The sequence below is a fragment of the Anser brachyrhynchus genome (genome assembly GCF_964034855.1).
Source record: "Anser brachyrhynchus genome assembly, chromosome: W".
NCBI classification, from domain to species: Eukaryota; Metazoa; Chordata; class Aves; order Anseriformes; family Anatidae; genus Anser; species Anser brachyrhynchus.
This window is the reverse complement of record NC_137704.1, coordinates 23,222,627-23,235,104: the sequence shown is the minus strand read 5'-3', so window position 1 is coordinate 23,235,104 and position 12,478 is coordinate 23,222,627. Positions and strand designations below refer to the sequence as shown.

General features: G+C 45.8%; 2 protein-coding genes across 4 annotated transcripts in view; both read right to left on the bottom strand.

Annotated features, from left to right (window-relative positions):
- The window catches only part of LOC308184771 (ubiquitin-associated protein 1-like), a 73,986-nt gene that overhangs the window by 19,746 nt on the left and 41,762 nt on the right, over positions 1–12,478 (bottom strand). The gene's annotated exons all lie outside the window — the stretch shown is intronic.
- The window catches only part of LOC308184746 (ubiquitin-associated protein 1-like), a 92,752-nt gene continuing 89,060 nt past the window's right edge, over positions 8,787–12,478 (bottom strand). The window contains exon 8 of the mRNA XM_080572175.1: positions 8,787–9,162. Within this exon, the coding sequence (XP_080428301.1) occupies positions 8,992–9,162 (171 nt within the window). The 3' untranslated portion in view covers positions 8,787–8,991. The remainder of the gene's footprint in view (positions 9,163–12,478) is intronic.

The following is a 12,478-nucleotide window of genomic DNA, read 5'->3' as shown; positions in this document are numbered from 1 at the left end:
ATGGCTTCTGGTAGATTTATGTCCCATTGTTTCCATGTCCCAGCACCCAATGCTCCTAACATAGTCTTTAACAGTCCATTGTACCTCTCAACCTTCCCAGAGGCTTGTGGGTGATAAGGGATGTGATACACCCACTCAATGTCATGTCTCTTGGCCCAGGAGGTGACAAGATTGTTTCCAATGACTCCCACTGTCAGACTCAATTCTCTCTGGCGTACCATGACGCCACAGCACTTGTCTTTCCAGGCCCAAGATAGTATTTTGGGCCATGGCATGGTTTATGGGGTATGTTTCCAGCCACCCAGTAGTTGCTTCTATCATAGTGAGTATGTACCGTTTGCCTTGGTGGGTTTGTGGGAGTGGTCCGATGTAGTCAATCTACCAGGCCTCACCATATTGAAACCCTAGACACCTCCCCCGGTTCCAGGGAGATTTTACCTTCACGGCTCTCTTGATTGCAGCACAGGTCTCACACTCATGGGTAACCTGTGTGATGGTCTCAATGGTCAGGTCCACCCCTCGATCATGAGCCCATCTGTATGTGGCATCCCTCCCTAGATGTCCTGATGTTTCATGGGCCCATCGAGCTACAAACAGCTCACCCTTACATCCCCAGTCCAGATCCACCTGAGCCACTTCAATTTTTGAAGCTTGATCCACTTCTTCGTTGTTCTGATGTTCTTCAATAGCACGACTCTTGGGCATGTGGGCAGCTACATGATGTACTTTTACATCCAGGTTTTCTACCCGAGCAGCAACATCTTGCCACAGGGTAGCAGCCCAGATAGGTTTACCTCTGCGCTGCCAGTTGCTCTGTTTCCATTGCTGCAGCCACCCCCACAGAGCATTTGCCACCATCCATGAGTCAGTGTAGAGATACAGTACTGGCCATTTTTCTCTTTCGGCAATTTCTAGGGCTAGTTGTATGGCTTTCACTTCTGCATACTGACTCGACTCGCCTTCCCCTTCCATGGCCTCCACAATTCGTCGTGTGGGACTCCACACAGCAGCTTTCCATTTCCGATGGCCCCCTACCACATGGCAGGATCCGTCAGAGAACAACACATACTGCTTTCTGTCTTCTGGCAACTCATTGTATGGTGGTGCCTCTTCAGCACGGGTTACCTCTTCTGTCGGTACTCTGAAATCTGCCCTCTGGCCAGTCCATGATCTCTTCCAGGATTCCTGGGCGGTTGGGTTTCCCCATTCGAGCCCGCTGTGTAATTAACGCTATCCACTTACTCCACGTAGCATCGGTTGCATGGTGTGTAGTGGGGATTTTCCCTTTGAACATCCAATGTAACACAGGTAGCCGTGGGGCCAAGAGGAGCTGTGCTTCTGTACCCACAACTTCTGAAGCAGCTCAAACGCCCTCATATGCCGTATCTCTTTTTCAGTTGGGGTGTAATTGTCTTCTGATCCTCGATAGTCCCGGCTCCAGAACCCCAGAGGTCGACCTTGAGTTTCTCCTGGGGTCTTCTGTCAGAGGCTCCAGGTGAGCCCATGCTCCCCAGCTTCAGTGTAAAGTACATTTTGCATAGCTGGTCCGGTATGGACAGGCCCAAGGGCTACTGCACGAGCTATTTCTTGTTTGATTTGTTCAAAGGTCTATTGTTGCTCGGGGCCCCACTCGAAATAGTTTCTCTTTCGAGTCATTAGATATAGAGGACTCACAAGCTGACTGTAGCCTGGAACATGCATTCTCCAGAATTCCACAAGGCCTAGGAAAGCTTGTGTTTCTTTTTTGCTAGTTGGCGGAGACATTGCCGTTATTTTGTTGATCACATCCATCGGAATATGGCGACGTCCATCCTGCCATTTTACCCCCAAGAACTGGATTTCCTGTGCGGGTCCCTTGACCTTACTCTGTTTAATGGCAAAACCAGCTTTCAGGAGAATTTGGATTACTTTCTTCCCTTTCTCAAAAACTTCTTCTGCTGTGTTGCCCCACACGAGGATGTCATCAATGCACTGCAGGTGTTCAGGAGCTTCCCCCTGTTCCAGCACAGACTGGATCAGTCCATGGCAAATAGTAGGGCTGTGTTTCCACCCCTGGGGCAGCCGATTCCAGGTGTGTTGGACACCCCTCCAAGTGAAAGCAAACTGCGGCCTGCACTCTGCTGCCAAAGGGATTGAGAAAAATGCATTAGCGATATCAATTGTGGCATACCACTTGGCCTCCTTTGATTCCAGTTCATACTGGAGTTCTAGCATGTCCGGCACTGCAGCACTCAGTGGTGGCGTGACTTCGTTCAGGCCGCAGTAGTCCACCGTTAGCCTCCACTCACCATTAGACTTTCGCACTGGCCATATGGGACTATTAAAGGGTGAGCGAGTCTTGCTGATCACTCCTTGACTCTCCAGCCGATGAACCAACTCACGGATGGGGATCAGGGAGTCTCGGTTGGTGAGATATTGCCGTCGGTGCACTGTTGTGGTAGCGATTGGTACCTGCTGTTCTTCAACCTTCAGCAATCCTACAACGGAAGAGTCTTCTGAAAGGCCCGGCAGGGTAGACAGCTGCCTAATCTTCTCTGTGCTCAAAGCAGCTATGCCAAAAGCCCACCGGTACCCTTTTGGATCCTTGAAGTGCCCTCTCTTGAGGTAGTCTATGCCAAGGATGCATGGAGCCTCGGGGCCAGTCACAATGGGATGCTTTTGCCACTCATTCCCAGTTAGACTCACTACAGCTTCCAATACAGTTAATTGTTGGGATCCCCCATCACTCCAGAGATACAGATGGGTTCTGTCCCTTGGTAGCCTGATAGCATTAAGGTACATTGTGCGCCAGTGTCCACTAGAGCTTTGTATTCCTGTGGTTCCAATGTGCCAGGCCATCGGATCCACACAGTCCAATAAATCCGGTTATCCCTCTCCTCTACCTGGCCAGAGGCAGGGCCCCTCTAGTCCTGGTTGGAGTGTCTGCCACTTAATTCTTGCAAATGAGAAGCAGAGGTCCCTTCATCAGGGTCAAGAATAACATCAGCCCTTCTACTGCCTCTGGGGAACTGCCCAACAGAAACCGGAGCAACATTTTTCTTCGGAGACCCTCTTCTTGCTGCTGTATTTCCTTGCAGTTCACGTACCCGAGCAGCTAGGGTTTGAAGGGATGCAAGACACGGACTTCTGATGGCTCTTGAACAGGAGACATTTATTTCAATTTTTCACCACTACATATACTTTCCCCGTAGCCCCATGCGCTGTCCACGTGCCCGAATCTGTCATACAATTGGTTAGAGACCCTCAGACGCGCCTCGAGCCAGCCAGCAATTGGCCACTGCCCAAAGCTCATCTTTAACACTGTACCCAAGTTAATTTATCTCGACCTTGCTCAAGTTTTTGGTTCTACCACTGTTTTCCTCATTATCTCTAACTCAGGGACGTGTGAAACAGCACAAAGCTCCCTGCGAATTCCTTTCCCACAAGGGTTGAAGTAGGTTCACCATCCCACTTCCTCATATCTTCCCTGTGGTCACGCAGATAAAACCACAAGGTGCTATGTGGTGTGAGTCTTGGATACTCTCTCTCTCGAGCAGGAAAATACTGATTCTTAGTGGCTGAAATATCACTCCGTCTGGATGAGGAGGGATATGCTCGTTCTACGAGGTGGTCAAGTCTTTCGGACAGTTTCTCCACAGCTGAGACACAGGCCCGTAGCAGAGCAGAGAGATTGTTTTCATATTTTTGAAGCTGGCAGGATATAGTATACACTGTTGGTCCCATCCCCTCATCCCAATTAAATACTGCCAGCGTACTGGCATGTGATGATGGTGCACTCCGCACCAATTTACGCCACATGGATGCTGTGCACTGGACTTCATCAGGATCTTGAGGTGTCTGGGCATTGTCCAAATCACTATAAACCATCTCCAGCATAGCTAATTCCCGCAGATGCTGGAGACCTTTATCCATAGTGGCCCACTTGCCTATTTGATATACAATATCTTCCTTGTGGGGATACCTTTCTTTCACAGCTGCCAGGAGTCACCTCCAGAGGCTGAGAACCTGTGTCTCTCTCCCAATTCCTTTGTCAGTTACCATTTTTCTAGAGAGGGATCCCAGCTGTTTGGCTTCATTGCCTTCTAATCGTTGGCTATTGGCCCCAGTGTCCCAGCATGGAAGCAGCCAGGTGAGGATGTGTTCACCTGGGTGTCGACCATAATCCTTTCGTATTTCTTGCAACTCACTCAGGGATAGGGATCAGGTGTTTTCTGATTCCTTTATGATTTCCATCTCTTCTTCCTGCTGTTTTTGTGATGGCTCTGCTTTAGAGCTGCCTGCCTTTTCCCCTTCTCCCTCCTTCTTAGGAGAGGCTTCTTCCCTTACTAATCCAGTTGACTTCCGTTTCCATTGTTTCGACTTGACTATGGGGGCGACTGATACCATAGTTGGTTGGTCCTCTGGGTCAGTCACAGCATGTGTTATCTGGTCATCAGATTCAGAGACCTCCTCCCTCCCTTGAGGGTGCTGGACGGCATTGAATAGTGTGTGATAGGCGTAAGCCAGGACCCAGCACAGTGCTGAAAGCTGTCGTTCTCTGGCATTGTCAGGGTCAGGGCATATGACTCAAGCATTCTATCAGGTTTTTAGGATTTTGCACTTGTTCAGGGGTGAAGTTCAAAACTTTTGGAGGAGACACCCGTGACAGGTACCTGCCTATATCCTCCCACACACCTTGCCACCTGCCACAAGACTGTTTCGGGACAGATTCCTGGGTAAGCTTTCTAAACAATCGATTAACTTTAGAGAGAAGAGGAAACCCATTATTCAGAATTAGAAATAGCAATATATGGGTTATACATGGATATTCAAAATACTCAGAAACTGTTGTAATTAGCCCACTGATTGGAGGGGGTACCATTCCTGATATTATTCATAAACTGACTTCCAGATGAAGAAAGGAAGGCAGTGTAATTCTGAATATTCTCTAAAAGATAGTTTCCATGAGACCCAAATGATAACAGTGCAGAGCCTGAATGCCAGATTAAATTCAAGGCCAGTGCTTGGCAGCACAGCGAATTTTAAAAAAAAAAACACGAACACAGATTGTAGCACACTCTCAGATCGGATATAGAGGAGAAAGGAGAATATGACACGGATTGCATGACACATGATCAAACAAGCCAATATTAACAGGACATTGAACATGGTGACTAGCAAGTAAGTGTGTTAGTTGTAAGCGTTTTAATCAATTCTATTGTTATCTCAACCCTTCGAGTTCCACATTGGGCGCCAAAAAGGACTGTGATGGTTTTACTGTGCTAGGCAGCTGAACTCCACCACAACCGCTCTCTCACTCCCCCCCTCCTTAGAAGAGGAGGGGAAGAAGTAAAGGAAAGAACAACTCACGGGTTGAGATAAGGATAATTTAACTAAAGGGAAAAATAATTATTAAGGAAAGATTATTATTAATTAAACAATTTAACTAAAGGGAAAAAAGGGAAAGGGGAAAAGGGAGGGGGAAAGGGAAAAAACAAAACAAAACAAGTAAAGGCTGTGTGGAAGTGCAGAGGAAAGAAATTACTCTCTACTTCCCACAAATGAGCGATGCTTGAGCACTTCCTTGAAGCAGGGCCTCAACACATGTAGCCAGTGTTCGGGAGGACAGACATTTTCGCCCACCCCTCCCCTCTTCCTCCTTTTTCCACCTTTTATTGCTGAGTGTGACATCATATGGTATGGAATATCCCTTTGGTTGGTTTAGGTCAGCTGCCCTGATGATGTTCCTTTCTCACTTTTTTGCCCACCCCCTAGGAGGGTTAGAGAGAGTCCTGATGCTGTGCCAGCACTGCTCAGCAGCAGACACAACACTGGTGTGATACCAGTGCTGTTCTAGCTACAAGTGCAGAGCACAGCACTGTATGGGCTGCTGCAGGGAAAGTTAACATCCCAGCCCGACCCAGTATACAGATGGGTACTGTTATCCAGAAAATTATACACAAAACACCAAAACCTTTCTCCATCTCAATAACTAAAAGAAATTATACCAGAGGAGTAAGGAACAAAGTTAAAAGATCAAAAGCAAAAGAGCAAAGGCTCCTTCAAGACATAACTCTGGATAATCCACTTCTGCAAACTTTTAAGGACTATTGCTAGAAATCTATCAGCAACTGCAGGATGACATTCATAAAACAGAGTCATTAATTTTGCTTCTGGTTTTAAGAACAAATTTAAATATTATCTACCAAAATCAATACGTTCTCATTTGACAAATGTGCATTATTCATGCCTTTCAGTGGCCAGTTCTCAACCAGTAACCTAACCAACTGCTGCAGCTCCCAAGCATTATGTTAGTGCTAAATGCAGCTAATTTCTGAACCAAGGCCAAAATCAATGAATGTTTAATAACTTGGGATGTATTCAAGACTCTTCCCATATATCTGTTGCAGACTATTCAGAAGCTCTGAGTCAAGCCAGTGACATTTCTGTGCTCAAAAGGGCCTGTGGACAATATAAAATTAGTTTTTTGCAGAGATACCTGTGAGAATAAAGTCATTTAATAGCTCTTCTCTGTGTGCGATGTGATAATACAGAGGAATGTGTTAATCAACCTCATAGCAGATTTACACTCTAATTTACAGAAACATCACCAGCATGTCCTGAAGCTTGGAGTTAATGAGGATAAAGAACAAAGTTAAAGGGAATATAAGCGAGAACGCCAATTTTAATGAGTCAATTACACTATCAGGTGCTTGTAATTTACAGTTCCTTTCTGAGAAAGGAGTTAAGCTATTCAAAGTTAAGCTAAACAGAAGACAGATTTAAACAGCTTTCTTGCTGCAGGACAGTGCAGAAAATTTCCCATCGCTCTTGCTGAGCTCAGCCAGGCAGGGAAGGAAAACCGAAGCTTTGATTGTGCTGAATGTCAGCTACTGTTTAAAGATCCTAATTTCACACGGCTGCTATTACCCATAATTTTCTAAGCATTGTCTAAATCCTCGTTCAGCTCAATATTTCTAAAGTATTTTCTGGTTTTTAGTTCTAATAATTTTCAAATTTATATCTTTTGTCCCACTCCCATGTATTTGTTATACAGAAATGTTCATAGAAGCCAAAGAAGTCACACTAGGAGAAATACACAGATCTACCTTCCCTTGCTGGAACGCTATTAAATTTCTGGAATAGTGACAGCAGTCTGTTTCTTGGCAAAGATCTTTCCATAAGGAGTGGCAGCAGAAGCAACAGCTGCAGATCAACAGCTTGTGTGTCTCTAATACAAGCCACACTGACCCACCACACTTACTTATTAAGGAACTATTAACAGTGCTCCTCCATGTTCTGCTTGAGGTTACTAACTTCAGAACCTTAAAAAGAAGCATCCACATGTATGACACAACAATGTTAATTGTCTTCTCTGCAAATGACTTATCTCACAAATCCATAAATCAGGCTGTAGAAGACAAAATAATGACAAATATTGAGGTTACCTCCAACAGTAGGTCTACAGAGTCCACCTGGACCTCCCGGAGTCCAACTATTTGAACAACATGTTTGCTATCTTCTCTTGCAAAAAGTCTGAAAATGAAACATCACAGAAACAAGATTTCTGAACTCTCAAATAGCAGCAATGAAAACACCCTTCACACACTATGTGAACAAGCAATCAAGACTACCGATTAGAGGAGAGGTACCACAGTCATTTATTTAATTTCAGACCTAAAGAGCTATTTCATTTTTAATATGTACCACTGAAACTTCACTGTTAAACAGACACTAGCACTGCATTTCTGCTAGTTCAGGAATATAAAAAAGCAGAGGAGTAAATTACCATGTCTACATTTTAGAGTTCCTGTCTCTCACTGAACTGCATCTCAGACCTTCTGTAGGAAGTTCAGACTGTATAAGTTATGCTCTGTTCAAGTTCTCGAGATTTTTGCACAGGAATTTGAAGCAGCTCCCATAGCCATAGAGTCAGAGTCCAGAGCAACTCTGCTGTGAATCACACAGAAGTGGTACAGTATACTGGAAGGATACAGGCACGAGGCTCGTGGAAGGAAGCTTAATCTCCTCTTTCAATGACATGTAGTATAAGTAGCTTACTCTGATTCTGTGGAGCTGCTTTAAAATCCTGTGTAAAAATCTTGAGAACTTGAACAGATGCTCACTCCCTGAGGCAGAAAGCCTCCCTCTTGAGCCTGCCAGTGTGCTCTGAAGATAGCGCTTTCAAGGATGCTAAAGGCCTTCAGCTGACAGGGAATGTTCCTTCAAGACCACTCTGAAAAGATTTCACTGCAAAAACCTTAACTGACTGTTGTTGTATTTAGAGATTTCAGCCCACAGTGCTTCTTTTATACTGAGCATGTAGTGAGTTATTCTGGTTTCCATTCCAGATGAAGCTCCTCTAAGGGAGTACACATCTATCCGAACAAGTCTAGGGCTGAGGTGCTACTGCTGAGGGTGGTGGCAGCATCACCTGCAAAGGTGCGCTCAGTAAAGGAGCTCAGTAAAGTCCTCAGTAAAGGACTCTGCAGTGTCAAGCACAAGTGGGACATCAACAGCATCTTCCGAGACGGCAGTGGCTGGAACTGCAGCCCCACTGGCACAGCAGGAGGGACAGGCCGAGGTTATGTTTGAACAGGGAGAGACAGGGACTCTACAATGGTTGGCATCAGAACTTCTGGTCACAAGAAGGCTCTTTCTCTGCCTACAGGATGTTCAGCTATTATATTACTGTAGTGTAAGCAAAACCATATGAGCTCATACCTTAGTCATAGGTCCTTATTCTTACTTATTTTTGCCCCAAAGCAATACAAACCAGGCGTCCTGTCAATGCAACAGTATTTAGTGCCAGATTCTGCCTTCCTGTAAGTATTTCCTAAGAACAACCCTAATTAAATACATAACAATTTATTATACATGGTAATATGCTAAAGGTAATTGCATGAAACAGTAACAAACTGATTCATAACCCTAGGTTTATGGCAATACATCTTTTTATTTCAATACCTCTTCCTTCCATTTAGCAGGTCATAAAGCTGTCCAGGATAGATTTCATAAAAGCTGATCAAAACAAGTAGATCCTTCCTTGACTGTAATGCTTCCAGGTGTCTGAAGATGTCCTTGGCAGCCAAGGCATAGAGTCCCGGGTTCCGGTGAGTACCTATCATAGTGGAAGTCTTGCCAGCACCAGTCTGCCCATATGCAAAGCAGTTTGCGTTGCCTCTGTAAAGATAACCTACATTTTTAGTGCCACATCTGATTTATTCATGTCTATTAAAACAAATTCTGCAAAGTCAATCTCTCTATATAGCTAGCTCTTATCAAGGAGGTTTGGTTTGCTTCCCCACCTGGTAAACTGCAAAAACACTCAACAGTGATTCCCAAGCATGTCCTATGGAGAGGTGGCATGTCACAGAGTGCTGGCTCTCTTCCTTTTTTTCCCAAAGCCAAAAATACATTTAAGGAAGCCAAGAATTCAATATTATTCTTCCAGCTGTTTAGATGCTGCAGAAATATTGTAGGATTATGAATGGGAATCCTACTGCTTATGAACCACAGAGAAAAAAGGCTGTGACATGTGGTGCAAATCAGCCACAAGTCAGGTTTCGTATCAACACACATTGTACTTGATGAAGATTAGATCTCATCAATGTGTATAAATACCTGAGGTGTGGGAGACAGAGGGATTTGGCCAACCTCTTTTCAGTGGTTTGTGGGGACAGGACAAGGGGTAATGGCCACAAGATGGAGCACAGGAAGTTCCGCACCAACATGAGAAAGAACTTCTTCACGGTGAGGGTGACAGAGCACTGGAACAGGCTACTGTCCTGGTTTCAGTTAGGACAGAGTTAATTTTCCTCCTAGTAGCTGGTAGGGTGCTATGTTTTGGATTAGGATGAGAAGAGCGCTGATAACATGCTGATGTTTTAATTGTTGCAGAGCAGTGCTTACACCATGCCAAGGACTTTTCGGCTTCTTGCTCTGTCCTGCCAGAGGGCAGGCTAGGGGTGCAGCAGGAGCTGGGAGGGGACAGACCCAGGACAGCTGACCCAAACTGGCCAAAGGGGTATTCCATACCATCTGACGTCATGCTAAACAATATATAGGGGTGGCTGGCCGGGGTGGGGGGCCGGCTGCTCGGGGATAGGCTGGGCATCGGTCAGTGGGTGGTGAGCAATTGCATTGTGCATCACTTGTTTCGTACACATTATTATTAGTAGTACTATTACCATTATTATTGTTATTGTTATTGTCATTGTTATTGTTATTGTTATTATTATTTTCCTGTCTTAATAAACTGTCTTTATCTCAACTCACCGGCTTCACTTTCCCGTTTCTCTCCCCCATCCCAGAGAGGGAGGGGGGAGGGCGAGCGAACGGCTGTGTGGTGCTTAGCTGCCAGCCGGGTTAAACCACAACAATAGGTACCTTAAAGGAGGCTGTAGGGAGGTGGGGGTTGGTCTATTCTCCCACGTGCCTGGTGACAGGACGAGGGGGAACGGGCTAAAGTTGTGCCAGGGGAGGTTTAGGTTGGATGTTAGGAAGAACTTCTTTACTGAAAGGGTTGTTAGGCATTGGAATGGGCTGCCCAGGGAGGTGGTTGAGTCGCCATCCCTGGAGGTCTTTAAAAGACGTTTAGATGTAGCCCTTAGTGATATGGTTTAGTGTAGGACTTGTTAGTGTTAGGACAGAGGTTGGACTCGATGATCTTGGAGGTCTCTTCCAACCTAGACGATTCTGTGATTCTGTGATTCTGTAAATCTTTGTTCAGCTCAATATTTCTGAAGTATTTTCTGGTTTTTAGTTCTAATAATTTTCTAATAATTTTTAGATCCTTCAGATCTAAAACGATAAACCAGGTTAGCTCTGGTGTTAAGCATGTTAACAAAGTATATGGGTTTGTCACCACAGGGTAAGATTAACAGCTCATAGATCCTGTACGACCCGATATGATCCATCAGGTTTTCGAACAGGTAAAATGAGAGTGTTGAAGTCAGACTGGCACTCTTTTAGCAACCCTAATTGTAAGAAATTTTCAGTTATCGGGCTAATTCCTTCTTCACTAATTTCCTTTTTAGTTTCAGTAGCTGTCATCATCAAACTCAACACTTCCACATATCTTTGATCATTTACCTCCAGAATAATCTCCCCATTTTTAAATGAGATGGTTGCTTGTAATTTTTCCAATAAATCTCTCCCTAGGAGTGACTCCGGAGAGCTGGGCATGTATAGGAACTTGTGAATGCCCCACAGTTTCCCATATTTATATTTCAATGGTTTCCAGAAATATGCTATTTCAGATTGGCCAGTTGCCCCCTTCACTACAATGTAATCATTCCCCACTGGTACTAATGCTTTATTTAAAACTGAATATGTTGCCCCCGTATCCACCATAAGCTCCACCTCTTTTCCCTCCTTCCCCAGCTTCATTTTTATAACCAGCGGATCTGCTGGGGTAGATTTCTCCGGTCTTCCTCAGTCGTCTTTTGCATGCATGACCACCACCTCCCTTCCCTGGTTCCCTTTTCCATTTCTTTTTTGTTCGTCTGGGCATTCGTTTTTCCAGTGCCCAAATTTCTTATATAGGGCACATTGATCCTTGCCTAGCTGGGGCTGTTCCTGTCTAGGCCTCCTTTTTCCTTCTTCCCTAATAATTGCTATCAGCCTCTTCTGCATGTTTAACTGAGGAAGATAAAAGTCCTCTCTCCTTCCAAACTGCCCCGTGTGCACGCACCACACCAAAGGCATATTTCAAATCTGTCCAAATGTTTGCCATCTCAAAAGCTCTTATGCCTGTGTGGATTTCTCCATGGGCAGTGAAAAACGGGCTCTTTGGGAGCTGTTCCAGGTGTGGGTCTGAGCTACAGGGTCTATTCGTCAGGAGCGGGTTCGTCCAGCTTGGGCCCCCCCGGCGCCCCCCCCCCGAATCAGCTGCTCCTGCATGGGCTCCTCTCCACAGGCTGCAGCATGGACATCTGCTTTGCCGTGGTACACCATGGACAGTGGGGGGGGGGGGGACAGCCTGCTCCACCAGGGGCCTCTCTGTGGGCGGGGGGGGGGGGCTTCGGCTCCGGCACCTGGAGCACCTCTGTACTGCACTCCCCCTCCTCTGCACTGACCTTGGTGTCTGCAGGGAGGTTTCTCACTCCTCACTCTCCCAGCTGCTGTTGTGCAGCAGGTTTTTTCCTTTTCTTGGGTGTGCTCTCACAGAGGCACAAACTGCATTGCTCATGGCTTGGCTCTGGGCAGCGGTGGGCCCCTTTGGGGCCGGCTGAAACTGGCCCTTATCTAACATGGGGCAGCTGCTGGAATCTTCTCACAGGGGCTGCCACCGCAGCACTCTCTGCTACCAGAACCTTGCCATGTGAACCCAATACACTGGGGCAGCTAGGTCATTACTGGCCTGTAAAGTATCAGGGCTTAAATTAACTAATGAAACCCTAAAAGTGATGGGGGTAAAGGGACTGGGATAACAGTGCCACTTTTGAGGGATACCAAGCTGAGACTAGGGGATAAAATGATCTCTGGGCAATTATTG